The sequence below is a fragment of the Hordeum vulgare genome, chromosome 6H (assembly GCF_904849725.1).
Source record: "Hordeum vulgare subsp. vulgare chromosome 6H, MorexV3_pseudomolecules_assembly, whole genome shotgun sequence".
In the NCBI taxonomy this organism is placed as follows: domain Eukaryota; kingdom Viridiplantae; phylum Streptophyta; class Magnoliopsida; order Poales; family Poaceae; genus Hordeum; species Hordeum vulgare.
In genome coordinates, this window is record NC_058523.1 from 514757476 (window position 1) to 514778013 (window position 20538).

Here is a 20538-nt window from a genome sequence, read left to right on the forward strand (position 1 = left end):
CAAGGCCCCTCCCCTCCCACCTATATATACGGAGGTTTTAGGGCTGATTTGAGATAACTTTTCCACGGCAGCCCGACCACATACCTCCACGGTTTTTCCTCTAGATCGCGTTTCTGTGGAGCTCGGGCGTAGCCCTGCTGAGATTAGATCACCACCAACCTCCTGAGCGTCGTCACGCTGCCGGAGAACTCATCTACCTCTCCATCTCTATTGCTGGATCAAGAAGGCCGAGATCATCGTCGAGCTGTACGTGTGCTGAACGCGGAGGTGCCGTCCGTTCGGCACTAGATCGGAGCGGATCGTGGGACGGATCGCGGGACGGTTCGTGGGATGGTTCGCGGGGCGGATCGAGGGACGTGAGGATGTTCCACGACATCAACCGTGTTTATTAACGCTTCTGCCGTGTGATCTACAAGGGTACGTAGATCTGAAATCCCCCTCGTAGATGAACATCACCATGATAGGTTTGCGTGCTGGTAGGAAATTTTTTGTTTCCCATGCGACGTTCCCCAACAGTGGCATCATGAGCTAGGTTCATGCGTAGATGTCTTCTCGAGTAGAACACAAAAGTTTTTGTGGGCGATGGTGTGCGATTTGCTGCCCTCCTTAGTCTTTTCTTGATTCCGTGGTATTGTTGGATCGAAGCGGCTCGGACCGACATTACTCGTACGCTTAAGAGAGACTGGTTTCATTGCTACGAGTAACTCCGTTGCTCAAAGATGACTGGCGAGTGTCGGTTTCTCCAACTTTAGTTGAATCGGATTTGACCAAGGAGGTCCTTGGATGAGGTTAAATAGCAATTCATATATCTCCGTTGTGGTGTTTGCGTAAGTAAGATGCGATCCTACTAGATACCCATGGTCACCACGTAAAACATGCAACAACAATTAGAGGACGTCTAACTTGTTTTTGCAGGGTATGCTTGTGATGTGATATGGCAAACAAAGTGATGTGATATATTGGATGTATGAGATGATCATGTTGTAATAGTTAATATCGACTTGCACGTCGATGGTACGGCATGATATGGCCAACAAAGTGATGTGACCGGCATTAAGATCTATGAAGGACCTAGGAGAAGCTGCTTACATTCTAGGCATTAAGATCTATAGGGATAGATCAAAACGCGTGATAGGACTTTCACAAAGCACATACCTTGATAAAGTTTGAAGAGGTTCAAAATGGAACAGTCCAAGAAGGGGTTCTTGCCAGTTTTACAAGGTACGAGATTGAGTAAGACTCAGTGCCCGGCAACTGATAAAGATAGAGAGCATATGAGCATACCCTGCACGTGATAACTGGATATGAGCATATGAGCGCACTGAATCCAATAACCTTGTTCTGTGATAACACGGGTGCCATTGCCTTAGCAAAGGAACCACGGTTTCACAAGAAGACCAGACACATCAAACGATGCTTCAACCTCATCCGCGACAACGTCGAAGGGGAAGACGTAAATATATGCAAAGTGCACACGGATCTGAATGTAGCAGACCCGCTGACTAAACCTCTTCCTTGGGCAAAACATGATCAACACCAGAACTATATGGGTGTTAGATTTATTACAATGTAATTCGCATGGTGATGTGATGGCTAGATTATTGACTCTAGTGCAAGTGGGAGACTGTTGGGATTATGCCCTAGAGGCAATGATAAATAAGTTATTATTATAATTCATGTGTCAAGATAATCGTTTATTATCCGTGGTATAGTTGTATTGAATGAAGACTTAGATACATGTGTGGATACATAGACAAAACACTGTCCCTAGCAAGCCTCTAGTTGGCTAGCCAGTTGATCAAGGATGGTCAGGGTCTTCTGACTATGTACAAGGTGTTGTTGCTTGATAACTAGATCACATCATTGGCAGAATCATGTGATGGACTAGACCCAAACTAATAGACGTAGCATGTTGATCGTGTCATTTTGTTGCTACTGTTTTCTCCGTGTCAAGTATTTATTCCTATGACCATGAGATCATATAACTCACTGACACTGGAGGAATGCTTTGTGTGTATCATACCCCACAACGTAACTGGGTGGCTATAATGATGCTCTACAGGTATCTCCGAATGTGTCCGTTGAGTTAGTATGGATCAAGACTGGGATTTGTCACTCCGTGTGACGGAGAGGTATCTCGGGGCCCAATCGGTAATACAATATCACACACAAGACTTGCAAGCAATGTGACTTAGTGTAAGTTGCGGGATCTTGTATTACGGAATGAGTAAAGAGACTTGCCGGTAAACGAAATTGAAATAGGTATGCGGATACTGACGATCGAATCTCGGGCAAGTAACATACCGAAGGACAAAGGGAATGACATACGGGATTATATGAATCCTTGGCACTAAGGTTCAAACGATAAGATCTTCGTAGAATATGTAGGATCCAATATGGGCATCCAGGTCCCGCTATTGGATATTGACCGAGGAGTCGCTCGGGTCATGTCTACATAGTTCTCGAACCCGCAGGGTCTGCACACTTAAGGTTCGACGTTGTTTTATGCGTATTTGAGTTATATGGTTGGTTACCAAATGTTGTTCGGAGTCCCGGATGAGATCACGGACGTCACTAGGGTTTTCGGAATGGTCCGGAGATGAAGATTGATATATAGGATGACCTCATTTGATTACCGGAAGGTTTTCGGAATTACCGGGAATGTACCGGGAATGACGAATGGGTTCCGGATGTTCACCGGGGGGGGGGGGGGGCAGCCCACCTCGGGGAAGCCCATAGGCCTTAGGGGTGCCGCACCAGCCCTTAGTGGGCTGGTGGGCAAGCCCAGAGAGGCCCCTGCACAGGGAGATAGAAAATCAAAGGAAAAAAAGGGGAAGTGGGAAGGAAGGGAAGGACTCCACCTTCCAATCCTAGTTGGACTAGGATTGGAGGAGGAATCCTCCTCCCCCCCTTAGGCCGAACCCCTTGGGGCCTCTTGAGCCCCAAGGCAAGGCCCCTCCCCTCCCACCTATATATACAGAGGTTTTAGGGCTGATTTGAGACAACTTTTCCACGATAGCCCGACCACATACCTCCACGGTTTTTCCTCTAGATCGCGTTTGTGCGGAGCTCGGGCGAAGCCCTGCTGAGATTAGATAACCACCAACCTCCGGAGCGCCGTCACGCTGCCGGAGAACTCATCTACCTCTCCGTTTCTCTTGCTGGATCAAGAAGGCCGAGATCATCGTCGAGCTGTACGTGTGCTGAACGCGGAGGTGCCGTCCGTTCGGCACTAGATCGGAGCGGATCGTGGGACGGATCGCGGGACAGTTTGTGGGACGGTTCGCGGGGCGGATCGAGTTACGTGAGGACGTTCCACTACATCAACCGCGTTTATTAACGCTTCTGTTGTGCGATCTACAAGGGTACGTAGATCTGAAATCCCCCTCGTAGATGAACATCACCATGATAGGTTTGTGTGCGCGTAGGAAATTTTTTGTTTCCCATGCGACGTTCCCCAATACTAATATCCTCTCATAGATGAACATCACCATGATAGGTCTTCGTGTGCGTAGGAATTTTTTTGTTTCCCATGCAACGTTCCCCATCACTCGGTACCACCAACATTCCTTTCGGTGCCACCGAAATGAGTGACCAAGTTTCTGGTATATGCCATATTCAAGAATCAGAATTTCTGAGTTTTGGAATCAGTCACACCGAGATTTGGAAACTCCCTAGGTCACCCGTATCGATACCACCGAGAATACAAAAGTTGTGACATTTTGTACAAGTCGGTGCAACTGAGTTCCAGTTTGGCTTCACCGAGTTGGGCAATAATGTTGTAACAGTTGGATTTTTGGAGATGGCTATATATACCCATCCACCACCTCCCATTCACAGAGGAAGCACTCAAGACACACATACACTTGCCATATCCATTTTTCTAAGAGATAGCCACCTACTCATGGGTTGAGATCAACATATTCCAATCCATCCATTTGAAACTTGATCTCTCGCCTCTCCAAGTTGCTTTCCACCCAATCAATCTCTTCTACCCAAGCAAAATCTGTGAGAGAGTGATTGAGTGTTGAGGAGACTATCTTTTGAAGCACAAGACAAAGGAGTTCATCGTACTACCCCATATATTACCTTTTGGAGGGTGGTGCCTCCTAGATTGGTTAGGTGTTGCTTCGGAGCCTCCTACTTCGTGTTGTTGAGTTTAATCAAGAAGTTTGTAAGGGCAAGGAGATCACCTACTTCATGAAGATCTACCCCGAGTGAGGCTAGTCCTTCGTGGACGTAAGGCATGATGGAATAGACAAGGTTGCTTCTTCGTGGATCCTTCGTGGGTTGAACCCTTCGTGGAATCTCGCGGTCGTTACCCTTTGTGGGTTGAAATCTCCATCAACGTGGACGTACGATAGCACCACCTATCGGAACCACACCAAAAAACGTCGTGTCAACCTTTGCGTTTGATTTTCCTATCCCTACCATCTATTTTGATGTGCATGTCATTACTTTCCGCTGCTATACTCTTAGACTTGCATGTTTAGGATGTGTTTGACTTACAACAATTGCTAAAACTTGGCCATAACTAAAATTAGAAAAAGGCTATATTTTTATTTGGTCAAGTAGTCTAATCACCCCTTGTAGACATACTTTGGATCCTACACCTCGTCGTCGCGTGCTCGCTTGATGCCTCGCCTGCTCGCCCACGTCCAAGTCCGCACATCATGTCCTGCTCGCTGGACGCGCCCGCGAGCTCCTGCTGCTCGCGCATGCGCCCTTTTTCCGCGGGAGCTTAGGATGCCGTAGGCCGTTTGCGAGGGTCGTCCGCCGGCCCGGTGGGGAAGAATCTAAGAAAAGGAGGAGAGAGATTTGATGCACAAAACGTTCGCGTGCAAACGCAAAGAGAGACAAAATTTGCATCTAGGATGGGTGAGCCGGATGTTTATGTTTTTACAAATGGGGTCGCGCGTTGGACCGTCTTGTCTGTTCGTTTGTTTCAAATCGATAGATCCGGACAATTTAGGATCTATTTGTTTGTTTCAAACGGACATGTCCGAATGATTTGGGGTCGTACGCTGGAGTTACCTTGACGCGGGTGCTCCATGTCGATTATGAGTGCAAAAGAGTAGAGTTTATCCCTTCATCCCTTGTGTCGCTCTAATCAAGAAATATCGTCGCATAGCCATGGCACGTTGCCACATCTTAACGACATCTTCAAACAAATCGTACTACAGGTTCAGAAAAACCATCTCAATGCTAGCACAGGATCGCAGCTCAGAGCATCGAATATTTCCGGCCAGAGCCGGAGGTATTCTATCAGACTATCACCACCCAGGCCTGACCAGACCAGTGACCATACCTCGACGCAGATACTAGTACAATAATAAGCTCGCTGCAGGCACCGTCGTCGCTACAACCCAAGCAGAATCTAAGCTCCAAATTTGATGCTCTGCTGCGTGAGGATTGGGCTGATTGATCTTGCGAGCGGCGACGGTCCCCCACCCTCACCCCCACCCTTTGTGAAAAGACGGCACCGTGATTTTGGACCCGAAATCTCGAGGAAATCCGGCTCCGGTGGTCACCGTGGTCCGGCCAAAAAGGCAAAAGCCGAGCCGCTTTTAACTGCTGTCATCGGATCTCAACCGTGTACTCACATTGCGTTGACATGCAAAGTATAGTAAAACTGTAAACGAGAGCGACGTGGCCCTCTCCTCTTTCTGCGGCAGTACACTCACTCACTGCGTTTGCCGTGGCACGTCTGCTGCACGTCTCGTCCGATAGATGGATGGATGGATGGCGACGAGGCTGCATGGACAAGCCAGTACGTCCAATATTGTTATGTTTGTACCGCGCCAGCCAGGCACATAAATTAAAGTACCGCCAAACTCCAGCTAACGTCGCAGATAATGTAAGTAGCACAGTACTACTCCCTCCGAATACTACTTTTCCTCCGTCCCAAAATAACAGTCTCAACTTTATACTAGCTCTAGTATAAAATGTATTAAGCTTAAGACACTTGTTTTGAGACGGAGGGAGTGTTCGGAAACACTCCAGTTCCTAACTCCTCGGCGGAGCGGACCGACCCGTAGTTTATTTTTTTCGGAGCGGGCCTTCTGCCGCTCCTCCAACGGAGCGGAGTGGCTGGAGCGGTCCATCGTCGAACATGTATTAAGTCTTTCTAGATGTTTTATTAATGGATTACATATGAATGTATATAGACATATTTTAGAGTGTAAATTCATTCATGTTGCTCCGTATGTAGACCCTTAATAAAATTTCTTAAAACAATTATATTTAGGAACGGAGAATAGGATAGTAGAACGACGTCGACACTGATGTTGGCTTCATGCAAACAGCACCATCTTGATTTGCTACATGTAGACATCAGGTTAAGTTTTTTTGAACTTGACACCTGATTAAGGTTACATCACTCACCCAGATTACTACTGGCACGCACGCACGCACGCGCACACGTGTCTGAACGACCAGCATAGGAACGTCAAGAACACGAACGGCCGGGGCTGTCACGGCGACGCTGGCCAGTCGAAGCCGGCGTAGCTCTCGCTGAACCCGCCGCCGTAGAACCGCACCTCGAGGTTCTCCACGAGGCCCGGCCCGTCGGCCCACACCGCCTCGTCGTCGTCGCTGCCGACGACCGCGTAGTACTCGTCGTCGTCCATGAGCTCCCACGAGTAGACGTCGTCGTCGTCGTCGTCGGAGCACTCCTCCCAGTAGCTGTTCTCGAAGCAGTCGTCGACGGCCGGGCCGAGGACGCTGAGCCCCGGGTGCCGCTCCCGCAGCAGCGCCTCGTCGACGGCCCAGCAGCCCCGGAGGTCGACGAACTCCAGGCCCCGGCACCGGGAGAGCACCTCCAGGATGGCCTCCGTGGTGACCAGCATGTAGCCGACCTCCAGGTGGCGGAGCCCCGGCATGGTGCGGGCGATGGCGCGGGCCTCGTCGTGCTGCCCGCACGCGTTGCGCCCGGCCACGTCGATCGGGTGCATCACGCGCCGGAGCGCCGCCAGCGACCGGCAGTGGCTGCCGAACGCCTCCAGCGCGCGCGCCCCGATCTTGGTGCAGCTGCTCACGTCCAGGAACGTGAGGTTCGGCAGCCCCGGCGCCACCGCCTCCACCACGGCGTCGCTGATGTCGCTCCGCGGGATCTCCAGCGTCCGCAGAGCGCGCGCGCTTGCCACCCAAACACATAAAATTCGTCAGTTCCAGCCTGATTGTTACCACGCAACCGACGGCGACGGCCAGCGAGTGAGTGAGATAGATGCTTACTGGTCGCCGATGAAGGAGAAGAGCGGGTGGCAGGGCAGGCCGGAGACGCTGATGCGGCGGCAGGCGCCGGAGCTGCGGCGGACGAGCAGCTCGACCATGCGGACGAGCTGGTCCGGGCGGCTCTGCCGCTGCTGGCTCCACTCCTCGATGTCGATCTCCTGCCAGCAGTAGGGCCCGGCCACGACGCGCCCCCACGACTTGCACACCCGCGGCACCACCGTCAGCACCTCCTGCAGCGGCAGGTTCCGGAAGACGAGCCCCAGCGCGTCCGGCAGCAGCTCCTCCCAGCACCTGTACTCGCTCTCCACCATTGCTCCTCGCCTCCCCTGCACCCAAACAGCTCCAAAATCAACGCAATTCCCCGCTCCGACCAACAAAGAACCCAAAGCCTCCGGCCATTTCCACTCCTCCGACTGAGGTTGGCCGCCCACCTACCTTGGGGTCGGAGACCGCTCGAGGGTCGTCAGGGGAGCGGCTGAGAGCGGCGGCGGCCTCCCCGGAGCAGAGCAGACGCGCGACACGGTGAGCAAAACCCGAATGAGGAAACCTATCGGAGAACCGAGAGAGGAGCAAGATATAAGGAGCGCCACCAGAAACGTTGGCAAAAGCTCGATTAGGCGCGACTAATTACCAGTGCTAACAGCCAGTAGAGTGGCAAGTAGGGAGTCCAACCAATCAATCAGGCCATCAGGGAGTACCAGGAACGGCACGGCACGGATCTACAGAGAAGGTCTCTTGCAGGGGCGGTGTGTACGCCAAGACGGTTGGTGCTGCTGCCCGTCGTCCGTGTGGCCTACCGTTGCACATCGGGGTCGAAGAGAAGTCTGGACATGTGTGTGAAACGAAGAAAACACTTGAGCCTCGGGCTTCTGATGAGGGCAGGGTAGATGCGTGTTCGTTTTTTTACCTAGGTGAATCTGCAAGATCAGTGGCTGGAGCGTGCTGTTGGCATGCACATTTACCGGATTGTCGATGGCGATGGGGGGGAGAAGATGGCCCGAATTCCAATTTGGATCTGCATGACTGGCGAAGAGTGGCCACGGGCTAGTTATTCTTTCTCTGTGCACCCGTGTCTCTTAGTAATAAGATTAACAAATTCAGGGCTCGCCCGGAGACTGATTGAACCCGATGATTCCCTGATGATGTTGCAGTTAGAAACTTTTTAATTGGCTGCGTGACGACTGAATTGGCTTGTATACGATACAGTGCCGACGATGTAACGTGCAACTAATCGTGCAGGTGTGGGTTCTTTCAATGAATATAAATGCAGGAGATGTATGCATGTAGTCCTGTTGTTTCCATCAGTGCCAATGCAGTAGCAAAGTAGCAATTGCAGTAGGTCTGTGGAAATGAATGCTTTCCCTTTGACAATTCAGGAATATATCTTCGCAAAAAAAAAGACAATTCAGGCATATACATATAATAAACCATATAAAAAAATACCGGTAAAAAAGAAGAAGGACCAATTTTTTTGTGAATTAGCAATACTTCATTCAATGTAAATTGTTCAAGTTATGAAGGCAGTACAATATGTTTTTGACGCGCTACTTGTTCGATCTTCAGAAAAAAAAAGGGTCCAATTCAACTCACAAAGAATAAAGTAAACTGCGCATGTCATAAAGCAGTGTTTCAGAGTAGTTGGTGATGGCATAGAAAAATGTCCTTGGTGTGCGATGCAAATGGTCTGATTTGAGTGCATCTCGAAATTCTACACGAAAGATTTGCCCACTTTTTGTTGTTTAAACATGTAATTATTTATTACGGGGTTTAAATACTTATTAAATAAATAAAAACAGCCCAGCTCCTGTATCATTCCCAACCGGGCGACCCGGAGATGACCTCAAACCCTAGCCGTTGGCAGTTCTCTTTGCTAATGTCTTGACATGTCGGTTGTCCGTTTTATGGGTTGGACCGAAGACCCTCCCCCCCCCCCCCCAAAGCCTCACTAGCATAAAAAAGAAAGAGAAGAAGATTTGGCATTCATTCTTGATTATTATTTTTGGGGCTCAACGAATGTGGCCCACTTGTGGTTATTTTGGGGTCCTCGGTATGGCCCATATGTCCACCAGCCGATGTGACTTGCACCCCTTATTCAAGACACAATGAGACATCCCCTGAGTTTTGAATTTTCCTGTATTTGGTTCTATTGGTCTTTTCACTACTTTTCTCCCAAATTAACTTGCTTGGACTTAGCAGACTAAAAATAAATGAAATTGGGCTATAAACCAATCACCACGAGTATCAAACCATCTAATCTTTATATCACAAAATGCTCGCGCCCCCAAGCTTTCTCTTACACATATTTCTTTTTGAGAAAATAATATGAGCTCTTTAAAACCTTGAATTTTGAAGCAACCACCTTTTCCCCTCCCTTGAGAATTCTCAAACAACTCACATGATTTATTCAGGTACTAAAACCACCAGAAATGCACTTGAGCCTCTCACGAGGTTTTGCATTTGGACCCCTCAATCTCAAACCCATTTCTACCCAACCATTAGGTTATACAACAAGTACGTTTTCTCTTGCTATCTAGTTGTTGATTTTTGGTGGTGATGATCACCTTAGTGACCAACTACCCCTACCCAAAAATCATACCAAAATCTGAGTCCCTCCTTATAGAAGGTCCACTTGGCAGTGGAAACCATCCTCGCCCCAACTACAGCCTCCCACACGATATATACACCCTCTAGATACTAGACAAGGACATGCATGGCATGGCCACCCAGGACGTGAATGCCTTGGTGAGTGATACGTCTCCAACGTTTCTATAATTTTTTATTGTTTTATGCTGGTATATTATCATTCTAGTATGCTTTTGGAGTATTTATTTAAAATTTTATATTATTTTTTTAGCACTAACCTATTGACCCAGTGCCTAGCGTCAGTTGTTGTTTTCTGCGTGTTTTTCACTTTGTAGGGTATCCATACCAAACGAGGTCCAGTTGTCCTAAAACTTTTTGATGATTTTTTCATGACCAAAAGAAGACCAACGAGCATCACAAGAAGGTTGGAGGTCTCACGAGTGGCCCAGAAGCTAACAAAGCGCGCCCTGGGGGGCCCTGATAACTTATGCCTCCCTTGTGGCCCTCCCTACTCTGTTCTTTGGCTTATAAATTCTCATCTACCCTAAAAACACCAAAGGGAGTCCCGAAACACTTTTTATGCCGCTGCAAGTCTCTGTTCCGATGGTAGGCCATCTGAAGCTCCATTTCGGCACCCTGCCGGAGGGGGTATCGATCACGGACAACCTCTTCATCAACCTTGCTGCCTCTCGATGATGTGTGAGTAGTTCACCACAGACCTACGGGTCCATAGTCAGTACCTAGATGTCAATCTCTCTCTCTCTCTTTGATCTTCAATACAATGATCATCACATCTTCGGTTTGATCTATATGATGTAATTTCTTTTATGCGTGTTGGGATCCGATGAATTGTGGGTTTATGTTGAGATTATTCATGATAAATATTTTAGTCACCTCTGAATACTTGTATGATTCTTGTTTGCATGATTATGACAACTTCCTAATTCTCTCCGATCCATTGAAATAGTTTGGCCAAGTACATCGATATTTCTTCGATGAGAGAGGTGTGTTGTGGTAGGTTCAACCTCGCGAATTTCTATATCCCAGTGACATAAGGGGACAAGATATGTCTTTGTGTTGCTTCTACTAAGGATAAAACGATGGAGTTTATTCATATTGCTTGAGTTTACTTTGTCTACATCATGTCACGGTTCTCCATGCATTACTCTGTTTTACTTAATACTCAAGATGCATGCTGGATAGCGGTCGATGAGTGGAATAATAGTAATAGGTGCACGCGGGAGTCAGCCTATTTGGTTATGGACATGATGCCTATATAGACAGGATCATTCTCGTGATATCGCATAACTATCCACTTTTCTATCAATTGCCAAACAGTAATTTATTTCCCCACTGTATGCTATTTTTCCATGAGATATGCCATTAGAGAAAGCTTTGGCGCTCGGGTCTATTTAGAACATATTGATAAAACCTTCATCACCTTACTGTTATTTACTTGCTTTTATTTTATCTTGCTATCTACAATTATCTACACATCTCACTTGCTTGCAAATAAAAAGACAAGAGGATTGACAACCCTCTTGCCCGCGTTGGGTGCGAGTTGTTTGTTCATTTGTGCGCAGCCGCTGAAAACGGTTGTGGTTGATATTCCTATTGGTTCGATAAACCTTGGTTTCATAACTGAGGGAAATACTTACCCACTATGTGTTGTCATAACCCGTTCCTCTTCATAGAAAACCCAACGCATATTATGAGTCTCAGTCACCAAGGGGTTAGCATGCCCGAGCGCGCGCTTTGTGCAACGCGTGGCCGCTAGCCATGCTACCAAAGCTAGCAGCGTGTCCTCGATGCCCAATGCCACGCACAACCCTCCCCCTTGTGTGCTCAAGGCCCCCGGGATCCAGCTAGTGCCACCCTAGCCAAGTCCCCTCCCCCAAGCGCAGCCGTGAACACGACCATTGTCCGTATGTGTGTCTACCCCCATCGCGACGTGCTAGGCACGAGTTGGAGCTTAGTTGATTCCTCCCAAACCCAGAGGACACGCCCAAACCCCGCTGAAGCTAGGCGTAAGCCATTGCAATCCCTTCTGGTTGCCAACAAGAAACGCGACAGCGCCATGGCCCTGGCACCACCATCTAGTCCCTTCTTCTCTCTCCTTCCATCCACACATGCATGGTCCCCCTCTCCTCGCTTTCCTCCCAACCGGATACAACCCACAAATATCCAACCACATGCATGGTCTTCACCTACCTTTTCTCCTTTCAACCGAATACTTTGTGCTTAGCATCGGATGACTCCCTCCGCATCATACCCGTGGACCACGTCCGAAGATAAAAACCGACATATACCAAAGATATTTGCAGGTTAGCTTTGGAGATGCCCTTAGTGATCTAAGAGCATCTATATTTGGATGCGTCAAAGCAACCTCATACGCCCAGGCGGACAACCTGGTCAGTGACCGGTCAGAATAACCCGACCAAGAAGGACACCTCAAACCGGCCTCAAAATCAAGGGCTGACCATCACCCCTCATATACCAAATATGAGGCGAATATGGGGAGGCCCGGGAGCGACCGGGCGCTGATACGTATCCAACGTATCTATAATTTTTTATTGTTCCATGCTACAGTATTATCATCCTATTATACTTTTTGGGTGTTTATATACCAAATAATATTATCTTTGAGCACTAACATATTAACCCAAAGCCGAGTGCCACTTGTTGTTTTTGCATGTTTTTGGCTTTTCACGTTTATAGTACCAAACAAAGTCCAATTGTGTCAACACGAGTCTTCAGGTTTATAGCACCAAACAAAGTACAATTCCCACCACCATAGTTAGTACCTTGATATCTCTCTCTCTCTCTCTCTCTCTCTTGATCTTCAATACTATGATCATCGCATCTTCGCTTTGATCTATCCGATGTAATCCTATTATGTGGTGCCTTCGCTGGGATCCGATGAATTGTGGGTTTATGTTAAGATTATTCATGATAAAAATATGATTGTTTTTTTAATTCTAATTCTGATTCTTATTTGTATGATTATGACAGCTTCACAAATCTCTCCAGCCTATTGAAATAGTTTGGCCAACTAGACTGATATTTCTTCACTGAGAGGGGTGTGTTGTAGTGGGTTCAATGTGACGAGTTTATATGTCCGAGTGACAGAAAGGGACAAGATACGTCTTTGCATTGTTGCCACTAAGGATAAAACAATGGGGTTAATTCATATTAATTGAGTTCTCTTTGTCTACATCATGTCATTATTCTCCAAGCATTAGTTTGTTTTACTTAATACTCCAGATGCATGTTGGATAGCGGTCGATGGATGGAGTAATAGTAATAGGTGCACGCAGGAGTTGGCCTATTTTCTTATGGACGTGATGCATATATATATATATATATATATATATATATATATATATATATATATATATGTATATGAACATTGTTGTGAATATCACATAACAACTCGCTTTTCTATCAATTGCCCAACATTATTTTGTTCACCCACCATATGCCTACTACATGAGAGATGCCATTAGGGAAAACTACGCCCCCAGGTCTATTCACTTATAAGCTCAGAAAGCTCGGAAACATTACAATCTCCTCGCTGCCTTTATTTACTTTTAATTTCCTTTGCAATTAACAACTTTCATCTACACATTTTACGTGCTTGCAAATAATGAGCCCAATCGGATTGACAACCCACTTGCCTGTGTTGGGTGAAAGTGTGCAGTCGCTGAAGACGGGGGCTGGCCGTTACTCCTATTAGTTCGATAAACCTTGGTTTTATACTGAGAGAAATACTTACCTATATTGTGTTGCATCATCCGTTCCTCTTCACGGAAAACCCAACCCAGATCACAAGTATCAAGAAGGATTTCTGGTGCCATTGCCGAGGAGTATCACCAACCTACCATCAAGTAACTTCACACAAATTATCAATCACTTGGCCTTATTTTTTTTCTATTATAATTATCTTGCTTCATAAAAAAATACAATAATATTTACCTTTCCTAGTCACTAGTTTAATTCTTTGCTTGCTGGTTTACTTGTCCTGCTTGTTACTTGCTTGCTCAGTCACCATATCTCAAGACACTACTAAGTTGTGTGACTTCTCAAATACTAATAAAAATGATTTTATTAGTACACCTATACCACCCACCACTATTGTGGAGTCATATGATATAATTGTTGCATTACTGAATCTTGTGATGATAGAACAATTTTCGGGAAGTCCGAATATGGATCCCGCAACTCATCTTAATACCTTTGTTGAACATAGTGATATGCAAAAGAAATAGGACATGTATAATGATATTACGAAATTAAAATTATTTCCTTTTTCTTTACGAGATAAAGCTAAATCTTGGTTCTCATATTTACCACATAATAGTATTGGAACATGGGTAAGTGTAAATATGGCTTTATTACCAAGTATTTTCCTCGTGCTAAGATCATCTCCCTTAGAAATCAAATTATGAATTTTAAACAACATGTCCAAGAACATGTTGCACAAGCTTGGTAAAGGATGAAAACAATGATTAGAAATTGCCCTACTCGTGGTTTAAACTTATGGATGATTATTCAAACTTTCTATGATGAGCTAAACTTTGTTTCTAGAAATATTCTAGACTCTACTGCAGGTGGTACCTTCATAGAGGTGACCTTAGGAGAGGCCACAATACTTATGGACAACATCATGACAAACTAATATCAGTGGCATACCGAAAGAACTCCAACTGGTCAGAAGGTAAACTCTGTCGAGGAAATCACTACCTTTAGTGGAAAAGTTGATGCTCTTATGAATATGGTTGGTAGTAAAATTGCTCATGTTGATCCTAATGACATGAATTTGTCTACTTTGATTGAGAGAAATTATAATTCCATTGATGTGAATTTTATCTTGAGAAACAATTTTAACAAAAATGCCTATAGGGGTATTCCAATGCTAGGCCATATCCCGGTAAAACTTCTAATGGTTATGGCAACTCTTATGGAAACTCTTATGGTAGTCCTTATGGAAATCATTCTACCAATAATACGAAGTTATCCTCTGAGCTTGAGAACACCATTAAATAATTCGTTAGATCTCAAAAAGTTTTCAACACTATCGTAGAGGAAAAGTTACATAAAATTGATGATTTGGCTAGGAACATGGATATGATTGCTCTTGATGTAGAAACTCTTAAAAGTAAAACTTTGCCACCAAAGCATGATTTTAATGAGACCAATAAATCTATCCAAATATATATCAATGAAAGTAAGGAGAAGAACGCTAAGTTGAAAGCTGAGGAGGAATTCTTAGAAAATGCTCTTCCGCCCGTTTTTTATCGGAATCATGATGAAGATCTTAAAGTGCTAGGTAATTATCCAATTGAATTGTTGTGTACTAATCTGAAAATGAATGATAAAGGAACTGGAGATGAATCAACTTTAGCCAGATAGCGTCTGAATTGCTTGGAGGGTGATGACTATAGTGATAAAACTGAAAAAGTGGGGTTGGAGAGGTTAAAACTTTAACTAGTGATGTGCCCACTATCTTGGATCACAATGATTTTAGTTATGATAATTATTATTTAGTAGAATGTATTTCCTTTCTGCAATCCATCATTATCTCACCCAATGCTTATGAACAAAATAAAGCTTTTACCCAACATATAATAGAAGCTATGGTAAAAGCCTATGATGAAAAACTTGATCTAGAAGTATCTGTTGCAGAACGTCGCATGGGAAACAAAAATTTTCCTACGCGCACGAAGACCTATCATGGTGATGTCCATCTACGAGAGGGGATTTCCGATCTACGTACCCTTGTAGACCGTACAGCAGAAGCGTTAAGAAACGCGGTTGATGTAGTGGAACGTCCTCACGTCCCTCGATCCGCCACGCGAACCGTCCCGTGATCAGTCCCACGATCTAGTGCCGAACGGACGGCACCTCGGCGTTCAGCACACGTACATCTCGACGATGATCTCGGCCTTCTTGATCCAGCAAGAGAGACGGAGAGGTAGATGAGTTCTCCGACAGCGTGACGGCGCTCCGGAGGTTGGTGATGATCTTATCTCGGCAGGGCTCCGCCCGAGCTCCGCAGAAACGTGATCTAGAGGTAAAACCGTGGAGATATGTGGTCGGGCTGCCGTGGCAAAGTTGTCTCAAATCAGCCCTAAAACCTCCGTATATATAGGTGGGAGAGGGGGGGCCTTGCCTTGGGGCTCAAGGAGCCCCAAGGGGGTCGGCCGAGCCAAAGGGGGGAAGGTCTCCCCTTCCAAACCGAATCCAACTTGGTTTGGAAGGTGGAGTCCTTCTTCCCTTTCCCACCTCCTCCTTTTTTTCCTTTTCTCTTTGATTTTCTTCCTATGGCACATAGGGCCTTCTCCGGCTGTCCCACCAGCCCACTAAGGGCTGGTGCGCCACCCCCAAGGCCTATGGGCTTCCCCGAGGTGGGTTGCCCCCCCCGGTGAACACCCGGAACCCATTCGTCATTCCCGGTACATTCCCGGTAACTCCGAAAACCTTCCGGTAATCAAATGAGGTCATCCTATATATCAATCTTCGTTTCCGGACCATTCCGGAAACCCTCGTGACATTCGTGATCTCATCCGGGACTCCGAACAACATTCGGTAACCAACCATATAACTCAAATACGCATAAAACAACGTCGAACCTTAAGTGTGCAGACCCTGTGGGTTCGAGAACTATGTAGACATGACCCGAGAGACTCCTCGGTCAATATCCAATAGCGGGACCTGGATGCCCATATTGGATCCTACATATTCTACGAAGATCTTATCGTTTGAACCTCAGTGCCAAGGATTCATATAATCCCGTATGTCATTTCCTTTGTCCTTCGGTATGTTACTTGCCCGAGATTCGATCGTCAGTATCCGCATACCTATTTCAATATCGTTTACCGGCAAGTCTCTTTACTCGTTCCGTAATACAAGATCCCGCAACTTACACTAAGTCACATTGCTTGCAAGGCTTGTGTGTGATGTTGTATTACCGAGTGGGCCCCGAGATACCTCTCCGTCACACGGAGTGACAAATCCCAGTCTCGATCCATACTAACTCAACTAACACCTTCGGAGATACCTGTAGAGCATCTTTATAGTCATCCAGTTACGTTGCGACGTTTGATACACACAAAGCATTCTTCCGGTGTCAGTGAGTTATATGATCTCATGGTCATAGGAACAAATACTTGACACGCAGAAAACAGTAGCAACAAAATGACACGATCAACATGCTACGTCTATTAGTTTGGGTCTAGTCCATCACATGATTCTCCTAACGATGTGATCCCGTTATCAAGTAACAACACTTGCCTATGGCGAGGAAACCTTGGCCATCTTTGATCAACGAGCTAGTCAACTAGAGGCTTACTAGGGACAGTGTTTTGTCTATGTATCCACACAAGTATTGTGTTTCCAATCAATACAATTATAGCATGGATAATAAATGATTATCATGAACAAAGAAATATAATAATAACTAATTTATTATTGCCTCTAGGGCATATTTCCAACAGTCTCCCACTTGCACTAGAGTCAATAATCTAGTTCACATCACCATGTGATTCCAACGAATCCAACACCCATATAGTTATGGGGTCTGATCACGTCTTGCTCATGAGAGAGGTTTTAGTCGACGGTTCTGAAATTTTCAGATCCGTGTGTTCTCTACAAATCTTTATGTCATCTTATAGATGCTGCTACTATGTGCTATTCGGAAATACTCCAAATATCTACTCTACTATACTAATCCGTTTCACTACTCATAGTTATTCGGATTAGTGTCAAAGCTTACATCGACGTAACCCTTTACGACGAACTCTTTAACCACCTTCATAATCGAGAAAAAGTCCTTAGTCCATCAGTTACTAAGGATAAATTTTGACCGCTGCTAGTGATTCAATCATGGATCACTCTCTGTACCTCTCAACAGACTTGCTGCAAGGCACACATCAGGTGCGGTACTCAGCATGGCATACTTTAGAGTCTACGGCTAAGGCATAGAAGACGACCTTCGTCTATTCTCTTTATTCTGTCGTGGACGTGTTTTGAGTCTTACTCAAATTCACACCTTACAACGCAACGAAGAACTCCTTCTTTGCTGATCTATTTTGAACTCCTTCAAAACTTGTCAAGGCATGCATCTTGTTGAAACTTCCATTAAGCGCTTTCGATCTATCTCCATAGATCTTTGATGCTCAACGTTCAAGTATCTCAATCCAGGTATTCCTTTGAAAACTCCTTTCAAACAACCTTGTATGCTTTACAGAAATTCTACATTACTTCTGATCCACAATATGTCAACCACATATACTTATCAGAAATTCTATAGTGCTCCCACTCACTTCTTTGGAAATACAAGTTTCTCATAAACCTTGTACATACCCAAAATCCTTGATCATCTCATCAAAGTGTATATTCCAATTCCGAGATGCTTGCACCAGTCCATTCAAGGATCGCTGGAGCTTGCATACTTGCTAGTATCTTTAGGATCGACAAAACCTCATGGTTGTATCTCATACAATGTTTTCTCAAGGAAACCGTCGAGGAAACAATGTTTTGACATCCTACATGCAATATTTCATAAATAATGCAGCAACTACTAACATAATTCTAACAGACTTTTAGCATCGCTACGAGTGAGAAAGTCTCATCATAGTCAACTGTTTGATCTTGTCGGAAACATCTTTGCGACAAGTCGAGCTTTTCTTAATAGTGACTTATCACCATCATCGTCTGTTTTCCTTTTAAAGATCCATCTTTACTCAATAGTCCTGTGACCATCAAGTAGTTCTTCCAAAGTCTACACTTTGCTTTCATACATGGATCCTCTCTCGGATTTCATGGCTTCCAGCCATTTGTCGGAATCTGGGCCCACCATTGCTTTCTCCATCACTCGTAGGTTCACTGTTGCTCAACAACATGACCTCCAAGACAGGGTTACCGTACCACTCTGCAGTAGTACGCGACCTTGTCAACCTACGAGGCTTGTAGTAACTTGATCCGATGCTCGATGATCACCATCATCAGCTTTCACTTCAATTGGTGTAGGCGCCACAGGAACAACTTCCTGCGCCCTGCTACACACTGGTTGAAGTAATGGTTCAATAACCTCATCAAGTTCTACCACCCTCCCACTCAATTCTTTCGAGAGAAACCTTTCCTCGAGAAAGGATTCGTTTCTAGAAACAAACACTTTGCTTTCGGATCTAAGATAGGAGATGTACCCAACTGTTTTGGATATACTATGAAGATGCATTTATCCGCTTTGGGTTTGAGCTTATCAGACTGAAACTTTTTCACATAAGTGTCGACGCCCCAAACTTTCAAGAAACGACAGTTTAGATTTCTCTAAACCTCAGTCTATACTATGTCATCTCAACGGAAATACGCGTTGCCCTATTTAAAGTGAGTGCGGTTATCTCTAATGCATAACCCATAAACGATAGTGGTAATTCGATAAGAGACATCATAGCATGCACCATACCGAATAATGTGTGGCTATGACGTTCAGACACATCATCACACTATGATGTTTCCAGGTGGCATGAACTGCGAAAACAATTTCCACATTGTCTTAACTGCGTACCAAAACTCGTAACTCAGATATTCATTTCTATGATCATATCGTAGACAGTTTATCCTCTTGTTACGACGAACTTCACTCCGAAACAGAATTGAACTTTTCAAATATTTCAGACTTGTGATTCATTAAGCAAATACTCTAGTATCTACTCAAATCGTCATTGAAGTAAGAACATAATGATATCCACTGCGTGCCTCAGCACCCATTGGACTGCATACATCAAAATGTATCACTTCCAACAAGTTACTATTTTATTTCATCTCAATGAAAACAAGGCCTTGCTCATGTGGTATGATTTGCATGTCACTAGTGATTCAAAATCAAGTGAGTATAAAGATCCATCAGCATGGAGCCTCTTCATGCAATTTATGCCAAACTGACTCAAGCAGCAGTGCCACAAGTAAGTGGTACTATCATCATTACCTCGTATCTTTTGGCACCAATATCATGAACATGTGTAACACTATGATCGAGATTCAATAAACCATTGAAGGTGATTATTCAAGAAAATAGAGTAACCATTATTCTCTTTAAATGAATAATCATATTGCAATAAACACGATCCAATCATGTTCATGCTTAACGCAAGCACCAAATAACAATTATTTAGGTTTAACACCAATCCCGATGGTAGAGGGAGCTTGCGACGTTTGATCATATCAACCTTGGAAACACTTCCAACACGTATCGTCACCTCGCCTTTAGCTAGTCTCCGTTTATGCCGTAGCTTTCATTTCGTGTTACTAATCACTTAGCAACCGAACCGGTATCCAATACCCTCATGCTACTAGGAGTACTAGTAAAGTATACATCAACATCATGTATATCAAATATACTTCTTTCGACTTTTGTCAGCCTTCTTATCTACAAAGTATCTAGAGTTGCTCCGCCTCAGTGACTGTTCCCCTCATTACAGAAGCACTTAGTCTCGGGTTTGGGTTTAATCTTGGGCCTCTTCATTAGTGCAACAACTGTTTTGCCGTTTCACGAAGTATCCCTTCTAGCCCTTGCCTTTCTTGAAACTTAGTGGTTTTACAAACCATCAACTATTGATGCTCCTTCTTGATTTCTACTTTCGCAGTGTCAAACATCGCGAATCGCTCAAGGATCATTGTATCTATCCTTGATATGTTATAGTTCATCATGAAGCTCTCACA

General features: G+C 45.2%; 1 protein-coding gene across 1 annotated transcript; it reads right to left on the bottom strand.

Annotated features, from left to right (window-relative positions):
• Nucleotides 1-6287: 6287 nt before the first annotated feature.
• Nucleotides 6288-8522, bottom strand: LOC123404455 (F-box protein FBW2-like). Its single transcript, XM_045098388.1, has 4 exons — nucleotides 7865-8522; nucleotides 7669-7780; nucleotides 7234-7559; nucleotides 6288-7137 (listed from the first exon to the last, which is right to left on the bottom strand). Exons 3-4 carry the CDS (start codon nucleotides 7542-7544, stop codon nucleotides 6474-6476), a joined length of 975 nt encoding a protein of 324 aa, XP_044954323.1. The 5' UTR covers nucleotides 7545-7559; nucleotides 7669-7780; nucleotides 7865-8522; the 3' UTR covers nucleotides 6288-6473.
• Nucleotides 8523-20538: the final 12016 nt, after the last annotated feature.

Bases quoted from the DNA above. Each gene is read 5' to 3' on its own strand.
- LOC123404455 (XM_045098388.1), bottom strand. From the start codon at position 7,544: ATGGTGGAGAGCGAGTACAGGTGCTGGGAGGAGCTGCTGCCGGACGCG. The intron at 7,138-7,233 runs GTAAGCATCTAT...TTGGGTGGCAAG, and splicing joins TTCTCCTTCATCGGCGACCA to CGCGCGCGCTCTGCGGACGC.